General features: G+C 41.1%; 1 protein-coding gene across 1 annotated transcript in view; it reads left to right on the plus strand.

Moving 5' to 3' along the window:
• Window positions 1-21,541, plus strand: part of CD109 (CD109 molecule) — a 146,918-nt gene that overhangs the window by 72,914 nt on the left and 52,463 nt on the right. The window contains exons 6-15 of the mRNA XM_066253712.1: window positions 1,163-1,202; window positions 4,094-4,178; window positions 11,543-11,639; window positions 11,901-12,042; window positions 13,119-13,228; window positions 15,447-15,680; window positions 16,520-16,621; window positions 16,709-16,771; window positions 18,196-18,372; window positions 19,748-19,900. Of these exons, the coding sequence (XP_066109809.1) occupies window positions 1,163-1,202; window positions 4,094-4,178; window positions 11,543-11,639; window positions 11,901-12,042; window positions 13,119-13,228; window positions 15,447-15,680; window positions 16,520-16,621; window positions 16,709-16,771; window positions 18,196-18,372; window positions 19,748-19,900 (1,203 nt within the window). The remainder of the gene's footprint in view (window positions 1-1,162; window positions 1,203-4,093; window positions 4,179-11,542; window positions 11,640-11,900; window positions 12,043-13,118; window positions 13,229-15,446; window positions 15,681-16,519; window positions 16,622-16,708; window positions 16,772-18,195; window positions 18,373-19,747; window positions 19,901-21,541) is intronic.

The raw sequence follows: 21,541 nt of genomic DNA on the forward strand, positions 1-21,541 counted from the left end.
GAGAGAGAGAGAGAGAGAGAGAGGAGGGGAGAGGAACAGGAAACATCCACTCCATATGTGCCTGACTAGCAAAGCCAGGGTTCTGGACAGTTGACCTCAGTGTTTCAGGTCAACGTTTTATCCACTGTGCCACCACAGGTGAGGCTGATAGGCCACATTTTTTTTTTTTAATGATTTTGAAAATGAAATAATTAACAATATCTAATAAAAAAATATAAAAGGTATCGATTTAAGGGTTACACTAGAAAATAATTCCAGGAATTGGTAAGGTAGAGGATGTTGGTCCATGATGACTGTGTATCCTTGGTTATTTATAAATATTTAAATTATGTGTAACTTCATTTTCTTTTTTTTTTTTGGATAGTGATCCTTAAACAAATTTGAAATTCTTTCCTGTTTGACATGTGTTATCCTTGCCTTGTAAATTCCTAAGTTATCTAATTTAATCTAGTTCTCATTTTACAAATGATGGAAGTCAGATGAAGCAGTTTGTTTAAATGACCTACAATGAATTTAGGGTGAGGTCACTTTTTTTTTTTTGTATTTTTCTGAAGCTGGAAACAGGGAGAGACAGACAGACTCCCGCATGCGCCCGACCGGGATCCACCTGGCACACCCACCAGGGGGCGACGCTTTGCCCACCGGGGGGCGATGCTCTGCCCCTCCGGGGCGTCACTCTGTTGCGACCAGAGCCACTCTAGCGCCTGGGGCAGAGGCCAAGGAGCCATCCCCAGCGCCCGGGCCATCTTTGCTCCAATGGAGCCTTGGCTGCGGGAGGGGAAGAGAGAGACAGAGAGGAAGGAGAGGGGGAGGGGTGGAGAGGCAGATGGGCGCTTCTCCTGTGTGCCCTGGCTGGGAATCGAACCTGGGACTTCTGCACGCCAGGCCGACGCTCTACCACTGAGCCAACCGGCCAGGGCCAGGGTGAGGTCACCTTTTTATGTTAGTGAATTGGCAGGAAAACCTCATAAAATCTCACAGACTTTATGTTGTAGATGACTAAAATAAATTTTTACAAATGAAAATAAACTTTTCTTCATTAAATTATAATAAATGTAATTAAAATTTTTCCAAAGTCTTCTTATGAGGTAAGTAAACAAGCAAAATAATTTAATAAGAACTTATATATTTTCTTGTTTTATTTTTTTCTTCTTCTCAATAGGAGCAGACATATCATCAATCATTTCAGGTTTCAGAATATGGTAAGAGTTCTTCAATTTATTTTAAAGGAAAACGCATTTATTACTTTTCACAGAGATAAGAGAAATTTCTAAAGGATGTGTTATTTACAGTAAAAATCACAGTGGAGGTAAAAGTTATTTTTTCCTTTGTAAAAGTAAAAGTTATAAAAGTTCATTATAAAGAATAAAGGAGGAAAAAGATAATCTATAATTCCATTATGCTAGTCTGTTTCTTTGCACAATTATTCTTTTTTTTTTTTTTTTTTTTTTTTCATTTTTCTGAAGCTGGAAACGGGGAGAGGCAGTCAGACAGACTCCCGCATGCACCCGACCGGGATCCACCCGGCACGCCCACCAGGGGCGACGCTCTGCCCACCAGGGGGCGATGCTCTGCCCATCCTGGGCGTCGCCATGTTGCGACCAGAGCCACTCTAGCGCCTGAGGCAGAGGCCACAGAGCCATCCCCAGCGCCTGGGCCATCTTTGCTCCAATGGAGCCTTGGCTACGGGAGGGGAAGAGAGAGACAGAGAGGAAAGCGCGGCAGAGGGGTGGAGAAGCAAATGGGCGCTTCTCCTGTGTGCCCTGGCCGGGAATCGAACCCTGGTCCTCCCCACGCTAGACCGACGCTCTACCGCTGAGCCAACCGGCCAGGGCTTGCACAATTATTCTTTCTACTTTGTGATGATCATGACATACATATTTAAAATTTTGTGTGTGTGATGTTTTTCCCAAACATAAAATCAGTTATTTCTCGTAGTTTTCATTTGCTAAGCACTGATGAAGACAGTGTCACTCGGGTGAGTCTTCTTGCAGGACCCGCATTGATAACATCGCAGGTAGAAACAGGGTGACTCAACTATTCTGTTGGTGGAGGGATAGGAAAGAGACAGGAGAGTGAATGCATAAGCTCTAGTATTAGTTTTAAATTGAATAGCTATTTTGCGGTTATGCACAAGCTTTTTTTATCTGATTTGTGTCACTTTTTGACATTGTATGGTTCAGCTTTAGAAATTCTGGAGTGGTTAGCTCACCCCTTTGTGGCTCAGCCTCCGCCTGCCTCACATCTAAGTCTCGTGATTAACTAGAACAAGGGTCAGCAACATTTTTCTTGTCAAGGGCCAGATAGGAGTAGTTTGGGCTCTGTGGGCCACATGTCTCTGTTTCTGTCATAACTACTCAACTTTGCCATTGTAGCGGGAAGCAGCCACAGACACCATGGAAGGGGACGGTGGCTGTGTTCCAATAGCTGTTTATGGACACGGAAATCGGAGTTTCAGTAATCTTCACCTGTAATAAAATAGTTTTCTTACGATTTTTTTCCAAACAGTTAAATATGTAAAAACCAATCTTAGTTTCTGTTGGTCATTATTTACTAACCCTTGACTGTAAGTTTGTTGTCCATTTTGGGGTCACTCACCATATGTGGCTGTTGAGCACTTGAAATGTAGCTAGAATGAATGAAGATCTATTCCAGGTGTGTATAACACAAGATTTTGTTGATGTAGTATACAAATAAAAAGAAAAATAGCTCATTAATAATATTTTATATTGATTATCTGTTGCAACGATAATATTTTGGATATGTGGGGTTAAGTAAAATATTACAAAATTAATTAGCTTTTTTTTTTACTTTTCAAATATGGCTACTAGAAATTTTAAATTACACTATGTGGTTCACATTTTATTTCTTTTTGACAGCTTTGATCTAGGAGAATAAATCAGAGGTGGCCAAGGTTTTTAGAGGCTATTTTCATTTAGCATAGAGGTGGTGCTGGGTGGTGGTGCTGAATGGGGTGTAGTGGAGGTGGGGAATTGATTGCCCGCCTATGATATTTAATGAGGGCAAGTTTTAATTTCCTTGTTCTAAGGAAATTCTATCTCTGTGTGTCCCCTAACGGCTATGTTGGTGGAGGACCTTGGAGGAAGGTCACAGTTGGCTGTTTTGAGTCTCCAATCTTAAGCTGGTGTAAAGCCTAGGAGGGTCTTGGCACACCAAGGGTCCTCAGCCCGGTTTGGGGCTGGAGGTCTTCCGTAAGTTATTGACACATTGACCTACTTGAGGCTCCTCTTGTGGTCATTGAATGGCCTTTTTATGAGACTCATCTATTTCTTTGGTCAGTGAAGTCAGAGAAAATATGTCTGTAGACTGACAGGAAACAAAAATTTTACAAGCTGGGGGAGTTCTTTGTATCAAATAGGATTAATATTGATAAAATATTTTATATCTTAATTATATAAAACTGACCAAAGTAAGGGTTTCTAATTTTGGAAGTATGTATCAGTACTTGCCACACAAGAAAAAAAAGTTGCTATTTTGTAGTCAGATCTTAGTTATTAACTAGAACTTCTACTATGCAGTTTTTTCTTTATAACATTCCATTGCATTAGACTGTCACCAGATTTGCCTCTTTTGCAGGGCAGGGATTCTCTCTGCATACGTGGCACCATGCAGAAGGAGCAGTGTCTTGGGGCCCCAGAATGTGCTCTCAGTAGCCAACTTGGTGAAAGGCTCTCGGGAAGGGGCTGCACTAGAAGCAGCTGTTTACCGAGTGATATGGAAGTGTTTTAACAAGTAGTAAGACCACACTCCTGGTGACAGCTGAAAAAAACCCTGGTCTTTACCACTCTGATGCTTTTGCATCTAGGGCTCTGGATACAATTTGGGGTCTACCAATGGGAAGTTCCCCCTGACACAAGTGTCCACAGCAAATGGCCCCCACCGTCAGGGTTTCTAATTTTGAGTGAAGTGAAATGCTTTTTATCTATGCCTTAATGTGTACTTGGATCATAATGAACTTAATTTCAAACCGTACCAATGATCAACTCCTTTAGAAAAATTTCATTTGCGATTTTGTCAAGCTGGCAATGATAGTGAAATAGCTTCTTTAAAAGATTTGCTCTTTTTATTCCAGTATTGCCGAAATTTGAAGTTACTCTGCAGACACCACTATATTGTTCTTTAGATGCTAAGAGTTTAAATGGTACTGTCACAGCAAAGTAAGTATTATTTTTTAATGACTGTAAACTATTAAAAAACTGTATGACAAAGAACTCATTATATACCACAGATATTAACACAATGTTCTGCTTATTAAGATACCCTAATGGGCAGGAAACAGATATCTATAATAAACAATTAATCATGGAATGTGCCTGCTCAGGTCTTTGCACATATCTCTCTGCTTCCAAGTTGATCCAATCCTAAAATATTTTCCACAGACCAATGTCTTTCCAAGACTCACAAAGGGATTTACATAATAGATTATGCCAGATTAAAAAAAAATACCTTTATTCTCATTGTTCTGGCACAGATGCAGGTGATTTAGCTCTTTTTAAATCCTGTTTTTCCTCTGTTAATGATGGGGGCCAAATCCTGTGGGGAGGGATTTGGTGGTTTTATTGCAAGTAGTGTATGAGTAATTCACGTTCATCCTCCATGTCAGCATGCTTTACACAGAGACTTCCAACCCGTGGATGTATACTGCCTCTCGGATTTTGATCTACTGGCATAGCATTTGGTTTTGTTGAGACTAAAAGCTTCTTCTAGTTCCAGACAGGCAATTCTCAAACTTAATAGACACAGTCAACCGTCTGGTGGATACAGAGGAACAGGCAGGCGGTGAAGGATAGAGGGGGTTCAGTGTATGCCCATCAAAGGAGGTTTGACTTTGGGTGGTGAACACAGTGCATTATGCAGATGGTGTATCATAGAATTGCAAACCTAAAACCTATATAATTATGTAATCCAATAAATGAAAAATAAAAAACAAACAGAATAAAAAGAACATGAAATAGCTAGACTTAACATTTAAAAAAATCCCAAGACCCGATTAGCAGTTTTTGAACAACAGGCTGGGGTTGCTCTCAAGTAATTCTGGGACTGATCTCTTGTAGCTTTTATTTTCAGTGTGTCCGTATCTATGCTTTGGTTTCTGAAACTGATTCATTTTCAGAATTGATTTGTAATAGTGGATAGAAACTGGACCTCATCTCACCTCTGTCTCAGCGCCATGTTATCTGCTGGGGGTTTGTGGCAGTGCCAGGCGATGGGCAGCACTGACCATAATAACGCTCTGAGGACTCCTCTTCTAGACTCTGGCCAAAAATATGTGAAACCCATGTGACACAAAGGCAAAACTTTTCTACGATTTGTATACCAAGTTAGTGTTCTGCCCAAGTTCAACTAAGAGGTAGCTTCCAAAGTGAATTTAGGTACTGTAGATGGATTTTTATAAACTGTATGGTTTATAAAACATAAATGCCTATATTTTATTATTATTTATTTTAGCGAGAAAGAGACAGAGAGAGGGAAAGACAGGGACAGACAGATAGGAAAGGAGAGAGATGACAAGCATCAACTTGTAGTTGCAGCACTTCAGTTCATTGATTGCTTTCTCATAAGTGCCCTGACTGGAGGGCTCCAGCTGAGCCAGTGACCCCTTGTTCGAGCCAGTGACGTTTGAGCTTAAGCCAGTGATTATGGGGTCATGTCTGTTATCCCATGCTCAAGCCAGCGACCCTGTGCTCAAGCTGGTGAGCCCATGTTCAATCTAGATGAGCCTACACTCAAGCCGGTGACCTTGGGGTTTCAAACCTGGGTCCTCAGTGTCCCAGGTCGACACTCTATCCACTGTGCCACTGTCTGGTCAGGTTAAATGCTTCCATTTTACAGGATTATTATCTTGCCCTTGACTAGGGCTGAAGGTTAAGTCCTCTGTCTGGGTGTTATTTTGAGTTCTTTGACTAATGCTTATAAAAATTAATGAGTGCAGATCCACACAGACCATCAGTGTTTGCATGGGTTGAGTGTAGATACCATCTTTGCTTCTGTTTTTGGGTTTTCAGGGCCTTTGCCAGGGATTTAATACAATTGGATAAAGCAGTGGCTTTTAAACTGTTTAGGGAAGCTTCAGTTCTGCTCTTAAGGCCTTTCAGCTGACCGAATCAGACCCACCCAGAGTAGGATAATCTTTACATAAGTCAGCTGATTATAGACTTTAATTGCAGCTGTCATGTGCTTTCACTCAACACCTAGATTAGGGTTTGATTGATTCACTGGGGAGGCTAGCCTAGTGAAGTTTCCACATCAGTAACTCCTTCTCAGGATGTTTGCTTTGTTTGTTGTAAACAGTGAGCCTCTTTTGGCCATCTGAGTTCCCAGATCTGGCGAGTGTTGATTAGGGTCCGAGGCTCCTTCCGTGAAGCTTCAGTTGCCTAGGGATGATGTCTGTGGTTGTGGTGAACGGAGGGAGCTCTGTCCCAGGACAGTGTCATCTTCTGTGTCCCATCCACAAGGCCTCAGCCTCTTCCCCCACAGGAATAAAGGCTCCCCACCCCCACTCTGAGTGCTGGGCCTACTAGTGCAGGGTCAGGAGGGTCTCCTCTCATTCAGACTGAAGGTACAATAATGTATGTACAACTTGGCAGCAGATTAATGACATCTTTTGATTGGCAGGGTCTTCTTGAAGTCTATAAAATTTGTCATAGACCTAATCCATAAATAGTGTGTCCCAGAAAAGATGGAAATGATGCTGAAGGTGATGATTTTGTGTCTGTCATAATGAAAGTAACATCTGAGCTCCCTTCAGAGGCGAATCTCCCGCCTAGGCCTTGGATGCTGCCTCCTGCCAGGAGGCTCTCAATCCTACCTCCTGCCGCACCTGAGTCTTGGTTTCTTCCATCTGGTTGTTCAGTGGCATTTTCACTATGTGTTTGAACATATCTGTCATTAAAAGAAACAAACCCTCCCATTGACTTCATGTGTCCTTCCCCTGTCGTGTAATCACCTCTTCACAGCTCACTTAGAGTTGAGTCTTTTACTTCTTTGAGTTCATTTCGTTCAGTCCCCTATCATCTGCCCTTCTCCCTGCCTCAGGCCATTGGCACCTTTTACCTTCATTCCCCCTTTGCAGCATTTTACATTGTGGTCCTCTCCCATTTTTTCCTTATGTTTTTTGTTTTTCTTTCCTTTTGGCTACTCTTTGGGACCTTTTGCAGGCAACTCCCTTCTGCCCATCTTTACAAAGTTCTTATTCCTCAGAGTTCTCTCTTTGGCTCTCTTCTTTCTTTGCACTTTTGACTTTTCTTCTCCATGACCAGGGCTTCTGCTACTGTCTGAATGTTGATGACACCTAAATCTATATTTCTAGTCTGTATTTTTATATTGAGCTTCAGATCCTCATGTCTTCTTGCACTGGGTATGCTACAGACACTTGACACCAAGCATGTCATCTTCCCTGAATATGATTCTTTTCTGTGTCCCTAACTTGGTGGGTCCCTAGCTGCCCAGGTCATCTGCACTCTTCCTACTCTTTCAGTCCCCACATCTAATCAACAGCCAGTGCTGCTGGTTTTAACTCCTTAATATTTTTCAAATCCATCTCCATTGCTACTTTTTTGATTCAGGCCAACATCATCTTTCTCTCCTCAGTTACTGTTGTACTTCCTTAAATGTTTTTCCTGACTCCTGTTTTACCCTTTCCAGTCTTTCTCCGCAGGGCATTCAGAGTTCTTGCTCTTCTCCTCCTCCTCCTCCCTCCCCATCAGTTTTCCTTCCCTTTCTCTCCTCCTTCTCCTTCTCCTCCTCCTCTTCTTTTCTCTCTCTCTCTTTTTGGGCTAAAGAGACAAAGACATTTTATAACTCCTTTGCATAAAAAATTTTAAACCACTGCCTTGAGAATGAAGTTAAACATTTTTTAAAACTATATCTTACAAACTTCTTTTATAGTTTCATGTCTTGTTTTTTTTTAAGTGAGAGGTGGGGAGGCAGAGACAGACTCCCGCCTGTGCGCCAACCGGGATCTACCCTGCAAGCCCCCACCAGGCAATGGTCTGCCCGTCTGGTGCTGCTGCCCTGTTGCTTGGCAACCAAGCTATTTTACTGTGTTGAGGCCGAGGCCATGGAGCCATCCTCAGTGCCCAGGGCCAACTTTGTGCAAACCATTCAAGCTATGGCTTCAGGAGGGGAAGAGAGATAGAGAGAGGGAGAGGGAGGGAAGGCTTGAAGAAGGAGGGGGTTGCTTCTTCTGTGTGACCTGACTGGAAATCGAACCCGGGACTTTCACATGCTGGGCTGACCCTCTACCACTGAGCCAACCAGCTAGGGCCTAGTTTCATGTATTTTGAAACAATTCACTCAGCTCCTTCTCAAACCTCCCAAATTCTATTCCCAAACATTACTTGTGTTTCCAAGAAAGCAGAATGTTTCTTTCTGATCAATAGGCATTTACATAGGCTGTTTCAACGCTTGGCTCCTTGTTCCTAACCCTCTACTTATATCTCTCATAACTCTAGTCACACAATGCTGCTGTTTGCTGATCTCCCTCTTTGAAGGTGGGTCTGATTCTTGTTTACTCCTGCATCTTGGTGCCTAGTGCAGTGCTAATCATGGAGTAGGCATCTAATAAATACTTACTGAAAGAACAAATGGATAAACAATATGGTCTCTAAGGTTTCAGTTCCAAGCTCTATGTAGCACAGCAAAGGCCTCATAACCAAAAGCCTGCTGTTTGGAATGAAACAAATTGAGTTGAGTTCTATGGGCCATGGGTTTGGTCTTGTTACAGAATTAGTGGGTAGAGAGTAGGGTTTGAAATCCAGTTGTTTCTTGGGTATATTTTGAAGGATACGTTCTGTTGTCTTACCACTTAGATGGTTTTTTATTATGTTACAGAGATGATTTAAAAGTGTTTCATAATAGCTATTATAATCATCTCTATGAGTAAATGATAAGCAGTTTAGGTTATCTTTTTGCTCATAGCCATCTGTCCTATCTACGCATAGTTAATGTGCAAAACATTACTGGAGATCACCCAAAGAAGAAGGTTAATAGTCCTTTTTCAGTTTTGAAATATTTAACTGAGATGAGTAAAAATCTGCGTTTGTTTATTAGCTTTTATGTGAACATCTGCTCATGATTACCAACTTTAGTAAAGTAAATAATAAATTCTTTCCTACTACACAGTGGGTTCTAGAGAATTATAAAGAAAATGACAGCATACATCTAGATAGTGCCATAACTCCGGCAGGCAGTAGAATTTTAAAAATGCGATTTAACCTAAGCTTTATTAAAGTGTATTTATTTTCGAAAAATTGAAACTTTTGTATCCTGGAAATGACATGAAAAAAAAAAAAAGGTTGGTAAAAACATGAATTATACTAGAAGTTTCATATTTTTAGGTATCATTTCATAAAACTTTGTGCTATGGCTGTTTTCCAAAAAAAGAAAAATTCTGGTTTTGTTAATGATACCATCTCAGAATATCTTTGATTTGCTTTTTTATACGTTTTCAAACTACTAATTTCTGAAAATTAGTGTATCCCAAATGCTTCCAGATTGTACTTAGGACAAAACTGTCAGTATCCTTGTTTTACAATTATAATCAGTTTGGGGCTTGGGAAGCGAAATCTGTTTCACATTTAAGTCAAAATTAAAATGTATTTGTGTCTGAGAATATAAATTATGTCTGGATTTTCAAGCTTCCTGTACTATCATGTGATATAACGTTTACAATACAGTGTTCTGGTATTCTAGCCGTGCATTTTTAAAAACTTGAGCAAGAGACAGCAATGTTAGGTTTTGAGGACTCTCTTTTAGATGAATGAATTTGATACTGAAGTTGCTAACCAGAGTTTCCACTAACTCTACTGTTTTCCTTTGGAAAGGTGGTGCAGTTGAAGACTGATTTATTTTATTCTTAATTTTGAATATGCTATATTTTACCATTGACTTTTCAGTTCTGTTAATCCAGACAGTGTGTATGTTCAACTAATGGACTTAGGAAGCAGAAACTATTGTTTGATTTATAGAGTGCAAAGCAAAATTGACTTCCATGTTTGGCTCAGCATTTCACAATAGACATGGAATGAACCCAGGAAACACATTTAAAAAAGGCTTTCTGGCAGTAAAATGGTTTACCAAAGATTGCCTCTTCTTTACACGAAAAGCCTTTCTCATCACGAGAGGGGGCAAAATTAATACATAGAATGCAAAGCAGCAGAGATGAGATTTAACTCAAGAAAGTAATTCTGGTACTGTAGACTTAAAAAAATCCTGTACTCCTATTTTAAGATTTCTTGCCTAAAAACAATTTTTGAGAGCCAAGAGCCCGTTGTTGTCCTAGCATGTTTGGTCTGGTAAGTCCTCTTTGTAAACACTGAAACATGCAGCAGGGGCCATGGGGACTGCAATGTCTTTCTTTATTTTTATTTATTTCTTGACAGAGACAGAGGGAGAATCAGAGAGAGGGACAGACAGGAACTGAGAGAGATGAGAAGCATCAATTCTTCATTGTGGCATTTTAGTTGTTCATTGATTACTTTCTCACACGTGCCTTGACGGGGGGGGGGGACTCCAGCAGAGTGAGTGACCCCTTACTCAAGCCAGCGACCATGGAGTCATGTCTATGATCCCACACTCAAGCCAGCAACCCTGTGCTCAAGCTGGTGAGCCTGCGCTCAAGCTGGATGAGCCTGTGCTCAAGCCAGTGACCTCGGGGTTTTGAACTTGGGTCCTCTGTGTCTCAGTTCGACATTCTATCCACTGTGCCACTGCCTGGTTAGGCAAGGGGCCATGGGGGTTGTAATTTCAACCAACATTTAAAAATGGTCAAAAACTGCAAGTTAAGGGGCTGGCTCAGATTTCTGAAATAAAAGATTTTTATACCCTTTTAAAAAATCTTTGAGCCATAAATTGTCACTTCCACTTATGATCAAATTTTCTCTGGGGTCTCGGAAATGGCTAGAGTCAGGGTAAATTGTGTTCTAGGAACTGTTTTGAGATGTTGTAATTAAAAGTCTTCCCATTTTAGAAATGTAGTTCCAAGAATCATCGTTTATTAAGGACATTTCTAACTATATTTACCTTTGACAATTTGTGATAAGAATATATATGTATTTTACAGAGACACAGAGAGAGTCAGAGTGAGGGAAAGACAGGGACAGACAGACAGGTACGGAGAGATGAGAAGCATCAGTCATTAGTTTTTCGTTGTGCATTGCGACACCTTAGTTGTTCATTGATTGTTTTCTCATATGTGCCTTGACCGTGGGCCTTCAGCAGAGTAACCCCTTGCTTGAGCCAGCGACCTTGGGTCCAAGCTGGTGAATTTTTGTTCAAACCAGATGAGCCCACACTCAAGCTGGTGACCTCGGGGTCTTGAACCTGGGTCTTCCGCATCCCAGTTCGACACTCTATCCACTGCGCCATCTCCTGGTCAGGCAAGAATATATTTTAATATATATAATAGTAGTTTATTTACATTGAGCTGCCAGTATATGCTATTGAAAGAAATATTTTCATCATGTTAGTTTGATAAAATCAAGTTGAAACTGTTAAAAAAGAAACATTTATTATTTTTCAGGTATACATATGGGAAACCAGTGAAAGGGGACGTAACACTTACATTTTTACCTTTGTCTTTTTGGGGCGTGAAGAAAAACATTACAAAAACATTTAAGGTAACTTTTACATATATCTTATACCTCGTAATGGGGAAAACTATAATTGTATTTTTCTCTAGAGATAAGATTTGTACTGAACTAACAAAAAATTGAATGGAAAAAAAAGTTTTCTGGCCTTGGACAAGTGAGAATTTACCCTCTTATAGTGATTAAAAAAGAACCAGCACCATCATATTGTTTGATGTGACTTAGAGTTTTATTTCTAAAATTTTAATTGCTAAAGTGAAGAATAAAAATAATTTTTTTTTGACAAAACAGATAAATGGGTCTGCAAAGTTCTCTTTTAATAATGAAGAGATGAAAAAGGCGATGGAGTTTTCGAATCAGCGTTTGGAACACGCGACTCTGTCCTCCCCGGGGCCGGTGGAAATCTTAGCCGTGGTGACAGAGTCACTCACAGGTTTGTGGACTCTGGAGTGAAGGGGACCTGGTTACGTTGTGCTGCTCTGTCATTGTTTCGATTCTAACTGGCACGTTTATTTGGGAACATCACTGCCTTTCTAAAGATGCCGTTAAATGCTGAAATTTCGCGACTGCTCCTTAGTCCAGCTCGCAGAGTGTTTTCATCCTGAAGGGGAAACTTCTATGAAAGTCTGTACTTCAGCCACATGTGATAGATATTTGTAATTTTTTCCATGTCAGTTCTCTATTTTCGGCCTGAAAATTACACAGAAAGGCTTACCTTTTCAATTGAATAACCATCTTTCTTTTTTCTTTTTTTTTTTGTATTTTTCTGAAGTTAGAAACTGGGAGGCAGTCAGACAGACTCCCGCATGCGCCTGACTGGGATCCACCCGGCACGCCCACCAGGGGGTGATGTTCCGCCCATCTGGGGCGTTGCTCTGTTGCGACCAGAACCATTCTAGCGCCTGAGGCAGAGGCTACGAAGCCATCCCCAGCACCCGGGCCATCTTTGCTCCAATGGAGCCTTGACTGCGGGAGGGGAAGAGAGAGACAGAGAGGAAGGAGAGGGGGAGGGGTGGAGAAGCAGATGGGCGCTTCTCCTGTGTGCCCTGGCTGGGAATCGAACCCGGGACTCCCGCACGCCAGGCCGATGCTCTACCACTGAGCCAACCGGCCAGGGTCCCATCTTTCTTTTTTTTTAATCACTTAATATCTTCTGAAATATTACCTGCTTCTAGACAATTTTCTCTCAAAATAATAGAATAAATGTTAATTACTTGGATCTTTCTCTTGCTATTTCTACAGCTTTCATTAATCCCCCAAATAGAAAAAGACTATTGTGTCAGTGACCTTAATCTGTTGGTGCACATCTCATTAACGGGTATGGCAATGACAGTGCTTAGAAGGGGTCCATAGAGGACCTAGTCACCATAGAAACTTACGTGGGGATGAGGCTTCTGAGCCCTGGTATCTTAACCCCTTGGGGACTTAGCTCAGATGGAGAAATTTGGTAGATAGAAGCTGGTGGTGAGCTATAACTCTTGCTTTCTAAATGATGCAATTTCCAAACAGGTATCTCCAGAAATGCAAGTTCCAATGTATTTTTCAAGCAGCATGATTACATCATTGACTTTTCTGATCACGCTTCTGTCTTGAAGCCATCACTCAACTTCACTGCCACTGTAAGTGGGTATTCTTATAATGATCCAAAAAATTAAATCCAATTTAATGAAACACAATGCAAAATAATATTTTCCGCGCTTTTCAAAAATGGTAAGCCAAAAGTACTTTAAGCCAAAAGTAGATAGATTACTTTTCCTATTTAGATACACAAGGTATATAGAATTGTTTCCCAATGAACTTTGTCTAATTTTACTTAAAAGGTAGTTTCCAATAAAAATATTTTCCCCTAAATTTATAATAAGTAATTTAAGTTAGATTTATCTTGCTACATTAAAGCTTTTATAAAGTAATTAAAAGAATTAGATGTTGGTTAAAATATTTTGATTTTAATTTGATTTTTATAATGCTTAATTCTTTCAAAAAGGTAGCATTAAAAATTATCAACAAATCTACTCATGTTTTTTTTTGAGTGAATATTGAACTGACACTTATTGAGTGAATTCTGACAATGTGCAAGGCATGGTGATGGGTAGGGCTTGAGAGCTGAGAAAGTTGTAGTCTCTGCCCCGTACTCACAGTTTTTGTGATGGTGATAAGAACATATATACACAACTAAAATTGAAGGCAGGCTAAGATCAGTGTCGTGAATAAATTTCTATCGGGGTTTAAAAAATAGGAGTTGGCAACCTTTTTCTGCAAAGGACTAGATAGAAAGTATTTCCAGCATTGTGGACCATGTTGTCTCTGTCACAGCCACTGGACTCAGACTTTGTATGTGAAACAGACACAGCCACTTTATAACCAAGTGAGGGAGGCTACAGTCCAGTAAAACTTTATTGACAGAGAGACTAGATTTGATCTATCTATAATAATTTTTTGACCCCCTCATTTAATGAAAGGAGGAATCTTTTCTTGTTGATTGACTCAAGATAAGTTTTAGATAGTTTTTGATTTCAGTGATCTTAAAATTTAGACAGTTTGAAAAGGTAAGTAAATAAAACCAAAAGGCAAAAATAAAATATGAGGCTGCAAATGGTAACTTCCAAATGAGTAGAGGGAAACAAGGAGAATTTGGGGAGGAAGAGACAGCTTTGGGGTAGGGATGAGGGTCATTAAAGGGATGCTTTATACAAGGCCAGAATTTAAGCTAGGGATAAGAGGTGGAGAGCAAGGTGAGCTGAGACACAAGGTGAGAGCTCTGGTTGGCAAATTCAGCGTGCATTCAGGTGACAGTAACTTGACCAGCACAATTGTAGCAGAGAGCTTGTGTTTGGCAGTGGTCAGAGAGAAAACAGGAGGCAAAGCTGGGGAGTTGTAGAGGATCCTAAATGGCTCACAAACATTTTTGAACTTTATGCTCCAGGCAGTGAAGAGCCTCGGAGCCCTGTGAAAGTGGGAGGGCTGTGGTGAAAGCAGTATTCGAGCGAGACTGATCAGGGCTGTGTGCAGGAGGCTGGCAGCAGCACGGGTGTGAGGTGATGAGCAGCCTCATGGCGGTGGATGTGTGAGTAGAGAGAATGAGAGAGAGAGGTACAAGACTTGGTGTACATTGGATTTGGGAAGTGGGAAGAGGGAGGGAAAATTCAGAGAAGACAGTCTGGCAGAATTGTGGTGTTAGCAAAAAAAGGAATAGTGAGATGGCTACTCAGTTTTAGATGTACTGAATTTGAGATGACTGGGATATCCAAGTAGAAAGGTCCTGCAGGGTATTGGAGGTGTTAAGTGTGAGCTCCAGAATGAGGAATGGACGGCAGTAGGAAAGCAGAAGAACAGACCATTGCTAATTTGGTCCTGACAAATCCCCACTTTTAGGGCGAGGGAAAAGGAACCAAGAAAGGCACTGAGAGGATGCAGAATGAGGGGTATCATGTGAAGGAGGTTGTCGCGGAGCCACTGAAGGCAAGAGAAGCCATAAAACCAAGAAGGGAGTGGTCTGGTGTCACATGCCTCTGAGAGAGACCCCTTTATCTGGAAGTTAGGGTACCACTAGTAATTTTGAGAGTTTGATTTTAAAGGAATGGTATAGATGGAAACTGAATTTAACTGAACTTAAATTATTTGCTTCTTTTTTACCTGTTTTCAAAATGTTCATGTTATTGATTTCAGAGCGAGGAAGGGAAAGAGCCAGGAGAAAGATAGGAATGTTTGTTCCTGTATGTGTCTTAACTGGGGGTCAAACTGGCAACCTCTGAGCTTGGGGATGATGCTCAAAACAACTAAGCTCTCTGGCCAGGGCTCTTGTTACTTGTTTTTAAAATGTCATGTGTTGACAATTAGGTGAAGGTATTCCGTTCTGATGGCAAGCAACTGACTCTTGAAGAAAGAAAAAATAATGTCGTCATAATGGTGACACAGACATGGACACAGAGAAACTCTACAGAGTATGAGAGCAGATGGGACAGTAGAAATGAGGAAACAGCTGTTCAGACCATAAATTATACTCTCCCCCCAAATGGAATATTTAAGATTGAATTCCCAATTCTGGATGATTCCACTGAACTGCAATTAAAGGTACTATTTGTTTTCCTTCATTATGTTTCTGTACTAACATCATTAAAATTGTAATCTGTGGTAGGCACTCAATCTGTCAGAAGTCAAAGTACACAGGAAATGGACACGTTTCTATTTCTAAAAAATGGAAGAAGCGTTAAAAGTAATTTGATGACAGTGGCTGTGAGTTAGACTGAATGCTTCCTTGTATGTTCACGATGAAGAAACACAGTGAAATCCAGCAATCTGAAGATACGATGGAGAAGCTCCCTGAACTCCCGGTCTAGGCTGACATTCAGTCACTTGAAATTATATTTTGGCAGGAGCTGAAATGAAAGAGGAGTATTTCTCTTCTCACTTACACTCCTTTGCTGACCTCTTTCCCAAGAGAGGTTCATCTAAGACGCGTGACCGTTCCCGTTACCTTTCTTGTGGCGCGCTGGCCCTGCCACTCCGGGTTCCCTCTGACTGTCGACGGACCAAGTGGCCTAAGACGATTTCTTGCTTATAAATGAGTTCTGTGTTGTGGAGAGAAGGAAAGGAGTCCTTTTCCACTTCATTCTCTCTCCTCACGGTGCCTCCTGACAGCGCACCTTTGTTTCTGAGATGAGTTAGGACTGTGCTTTTTCCTCGTAGACCGTGATGTTGAAGCCCCTCTTCCGTGCGTGTGTCGCAGCTGTGACTTTGTTTATAGTATAAGCTTTGAAATGATAAGGAGCCAACGTCTGGGGAATGTATTTTTCTTGCATGAACATAAAATAAAAGTGCATTTGCTTTTCAGTAATGGTTCCGCAGGGAGCATCTTTTCTCAAGGTGTTGCTAAAGGTGAAGATTGACAGCTCCCCTTCCTTTTGTCGTAGGCCTCTTTTCTTAATAGTGTCGGTAGCCTGGCGGTTCACGGCGTCTTTACATCTCCTAGCAAAACATATATCCAGCTAAAAACCAGAGAGGGAAATATAGAGGTAATGCTCACCAGCACTTGATAATTACAATATAATTATATTCTTATGCCATTAATATGTATGTATTAATTAAGATGTTTTCTCTAGGTGGGATCACCTTTTGAGTTGGTGGTTAGAGGCAACAAGCAATTGAAGGACTTAAGCTACATGGTAATCTGTTATAGAATCTAAATTTATGATCTGTTATGGAATCATCTTACATGGTGTCTGCCTAAATGATGTCTAGACTAAACTTTTTAAAATTTAGCTTGACCCCCCTCACAGGCTAAAGACTGCCCTTTTATACTGTAATCATAATAGCTTGATTTTTCTTTGCCTATATTTGCATTTCCTATTTAAGAGGGATAATTAAATGTTGCATCATGTTTAAAATTTAACTTTAAAAATTTAAATTTCTATTAGCTGTTCCACATATTGTCACTGTAGAAAATTATAAAATATAAGAAAAACAAAAAAAAAGAAAATAAAGTTCTTCCCCACAGCCATGCAGTTTTGCTAGTCCAGGCCTCCCAGGGGCGCTCTGCATTCCTTCCACTCAAAAATAGTCTTCAAAAATTAAAAAAATATATTTATTTTAAACGATAGTCTACATACAATATTATATTATTTTCAGATATACAACATAGTGATTGGACATTTATATACCTTATGAAGTGATCACCATGATAAGTCTAAGACCTGTCTGGCACCATACAGTTTGTGCTTTTAAACTGCCTTCATCTTCTTGTCCGTCCCCCTACCCTTCTCTCATCTGAGAACCATCGGTTTATTCTCTGTATCTCTCTGAGTTTCTGTCTTGTTTTGTTTGTTCATTTGTGTTGCTCTTTAAATTTCACAAATATGTGAAATCATTCTCTGACTTATTTCACTTAGCATAAGGCCCTCTAGGCCCGTCCTCATGGTAGCAGATGGTAAGATTGCACTTTTTTTTTTTTTTTTGTATTTTTCTGAAGCTGGAAACGGGGAGAGACAGTCAGACAGAGTCCCGCATGCGCCCGACCAGGATCCACCCGGCACACCCACCAGGGGCGACGCTCTGCCTACCAGGGGGCGATGCTCTGCCCCTCCGGGGCGTCGCTCTGTTGCGACCAGAGCCACTCTAGTGCCTGGGGCAGAGGCCAAGGAGCCATCCCCAGTGCCCGGGCCAGCTTTGCTCCAATGGAGCCTTGGCTGTGGGAGGGGAAGAGAGAGACAGAGAGGAAGGAGGGGAGGGGGTGGAGAAGCAAATGGGCGCTTCTCCTATGTGCCCTGGCCGGGAATTGAACCCTGGTCCCCCGCACGCCAGGCCGACTCTCTACCGCTGAGCCAACTGGCCAGGGCCAGATTTCACTTTTTATATGGCTGAGCAATATTCTGTTGTATATATGTGCTACATCCTCCTTATCCATTCGTACCAATAAATGGTTGCTCCCGATTGTGGCTATTGTAAATTTTCTGGCATTCAAAATGACTTTGACATTGTTTTAAGCCAAAAATATGTGTGTATAGTTAAAATTTATATAAATGTAGCTGGAGTTGAAATTCTCACTAGCTTTAGCATAAAATGAAACTCAACTACTATTTATTTTTTTCAGGTAGTATCCAGGGGACAGTTGGTGGCTGTAGGCAAACAAAATTCATCAACTTTCTTTTTAACACCAGAAGAATCTTGGGCTCCAAAAGCCTGTGTAATTGTTTATTACATTGAAGATGATGGGGAAATTATAAATGATGTTCTAAAAATTCCTGTTCAGCTTGTTTTTAAAAATAAGGTAAGATTTAAGGTAATGATGTTTAAAAGAAAACTTTATATTAGTGAAGTCTGAGAAATGTAATATTTCTTTAGAAAAGTATCATCAAACCAAACTGGCTAGACATTTATATTCATTTCTAGAACTTGAGTTAAACTTATTCATATTTAGTTATTACATATGTATTTTTTTTTTTTTTTTGTATTTTTCCGAAGTGAGAAGCAGGGGTGGCAGACAGACTCCCGCATGCACCTGACCAGGATCCACCCAGCTCAGCCCACCGGGGGCATTGCTCTGCTGCAATCCGAGCTATTCTAGCACCTGAGATGGAGGCCATGGAGCCATCCTCAGCACCCGGGCCAACTTTGCTCCAATGGAGCCTTGGCTATGGGAGGGGAAGAGAGAGACAGAGGGAAAGGAGAGGGGGAGGGGTGGAGAAGCAGATAGGCGCTTCTCCTGTGTGCCCTGGCCGGGAATCAAACTCGAGACTTCCACACACTGGGCTGATGCTTTACCGCTGAGCCAGCTGGCCAGGGCTACATATGTATTTTTGAATGTGAAATTATTAGGCACTGTGGGTCTTATTTTAAGTTAATATTCTTGGTTTTAAGACTTTAACTCAAACCTATGAAGCTCTTTTAGGATCACTCAAGTGGTGTAGTCCATATTGCTCTGGCATGAATTTAGGCAGCAACATAGAATCTGTGGTGTTGATATTTGTGTGATAGTGAACTGAAGGGTGGCGGAAGGAGTGAGGCTGTCCGCAGTGATATGTGAAAGCAGAGCCAGGCTTTGGTTTATCCATTTCATCAGCCTGGAAACTAACCCAGGGCAAAATTACTAAAAGCTTGGCGACCTTGCATGTGGAGGTCTGTGCGGAGCCTGGTCTCAAAGTACACTGGCGATTATTATAGCCCAGGGTGTATAGCTTGCTCAGGAAGCCCCCTGTATCCCACTCTGAAAATTAACCTGATTGCAGAGGTGCCGAGTGGAACTGGGTTATTTTCTGCATATTAAAAATGAACCGTTGTTCTCATTAAAAGCTGCCACCTTCCCCGGGTATGCCAGACACTGCTGTTTTCTCTTCAGCGCTGGCTGGGAGCTGAGTTGTAAGGGATGGAGAAAGGGAAGAGGAAAGGGAGAAAAGAGGAGGGTAATTCAGACTGATGCCATTGTGAGAAGTTCCATCACTTGCAAACACTGCGGGAGTAAAGTTTTTTTTTTTTTTTTCCTTTTTATTATTTTTCCTAGAGAAGGTTTATTTATGGTTTTCGAGTGATCTGTGAGCCAAGGCAAATGTAGAATTTTTGCTAGATTTTGAGTCATTGATCTGTTATTGGTTAAGACATGTAAACAATGCTTTAGTGAGATCAATCCTGTTTCCGCCCTCTCTTAGGTAAACCTGTTTTGGAGTAAAGCTAATGCTGGACCATCTGAGAAAGTCTCTCTTAGGATCTCCGTGACTCAGCCCCACTCCAAAGTTGGGATTGTAGCTGTTGACAAAAGTGTGAACCTGATGGGTGCCTTAAATGATATCACAATGGAAAATGTGAGTGCAGCCCATTTTCATTAAAAAATAAAAGCTTGTTAAAGAGAAAAGAGAAACTATTACATTACTTCATATATATGCAGGAAATTTCATTAGTTGCTTGTCAAGTACAAAGTCCGCGACCAGTGAAGCTTCCAAATGAAAAAGGATCCGCATTTCAGTTCTGCTGTTGTAAAGAGGTTTGTGTGGTCAGGCGTTTGCTCTCTTCCATGAGAAACACCATGCGGATGTTTCCCTCATTTTTATATTCTATTTTAATTTCAGACGAGGCAGTAGGGGGAAATTGACTTGCCCCATTCTGGGTGACATTGGGGAGGAGAGCTTTTGATAGTTTTGAAGTGCTTTCTATTTTGGCTATCTGTAATGGTTATGAGTAATTATAGTACCCATTGAATCAGGAATTTGCAAGGTATTGAGGGGGTGAAATCATGTGAATCTGCAGAAAATTCACAAAGCAAGTGGTGTATGAACATCTAGGTTTACACAGACTGATCCCCTCCTTATTAGTCTTTTCATTTTTAATTGTTAAGTTCTTGATATAGCCTTGCCTGCCGTTGCCAGTTGAAAACTAGATTATATGACTTATACCTGTTAATTGATTCAGTACAGTGGATAACATGTCAGGAAGAGAGATATATATGTTTAGGTTAATTTGGTCATCTTGTTGTATAATTAATCCTCTTGAGAAAAGTTATACTTGTTTCAGCCTTTATAGCTAATTTTTCTCAATCCCTTAAAAAAATTCCTGTAAAACTCATTGGTTGTATTTTACTCTTAATTTTTCTAAAATTCACATTATTCTAAAAAGTATATATCATATTAATTTGATTTAACTAAATATTATAACAGCTCATTTTACAGCTTTATAAAGATCTTAATAAATATTTCATTTTTTCTTCTATATGTATGTACACACACACACACACACGCATACACACCAGAGGTGGATTTAACAGTGGGTGCACTGGGTGCGTGTCCTGGGCCCTGACTTCTGAAGGGCCCGCAAAACCCTAACTTGACACATTTTTCTAATGACACCAAGTTTGTTTTTGTGTTTTTTTTTTTTTTGTATTTTTCTGAAGCTAGAAACCGGGAGAGACAGTCAGACAGACTCCCGCATGCGCCCGACCGGGATCCACCCGGCACGCCCACCAGGGGGCGACGCTCTGCCCACCAGGGGGCATGCTCTGCCCCTCCGGGGCGTCTCTCTGCCATGACCAGAGCCACTCTAGCGCCTGGGGCAGAGGCCAAGGAGCCATCCCCAGCGCCCGGGCCATCTTTGCTCCAATGGAGCCTCGCTGTGGGAGGGGAAGAGAGAGACAGAGAGGAAGGAGAGGGGGAGGGGTGGAGAAGCAGATGGGTGCCTCTCCTGTGTGCCCTGGCCAGGAATCGAACCTGAGACTTCTACATGCCAGGCCGATGCTCTACCACTGAGCCAACCAGCCAGGGCCGACACCAAGTTTTTTAAGAAACCCAGATATTTTCTTCGTGCCTAGGGCCTCAACCGACCTTAATCAGCCTCTGATACACACATAATTATTTAGTGCTCATGCTCTCTGTGTGTCTGTCTGTCTCTGTCTCTATCTCTCTATTATTTACATTAAATATTGTCAGATATTAGGATTTCTGCCCCAGCTTTCC

The sequence above is a fragment of the Saccopteryx bilineata genome, chromosome 1, assembly GCF_036850765.1.
Source record: "Saccopteryx bilineata isolate mSacBil1 chromosome 1, mSacBil1_pri_phased_curated, whole genome shotgun sequence".
NCBI classification, from domain to species: domain Eukaryota; kingdom Metazoa; phylum Chordata; class Mammalia; order Chiroptera; family Emballonuridae; genus Saccopteryx; species Saccopteryx bilineata.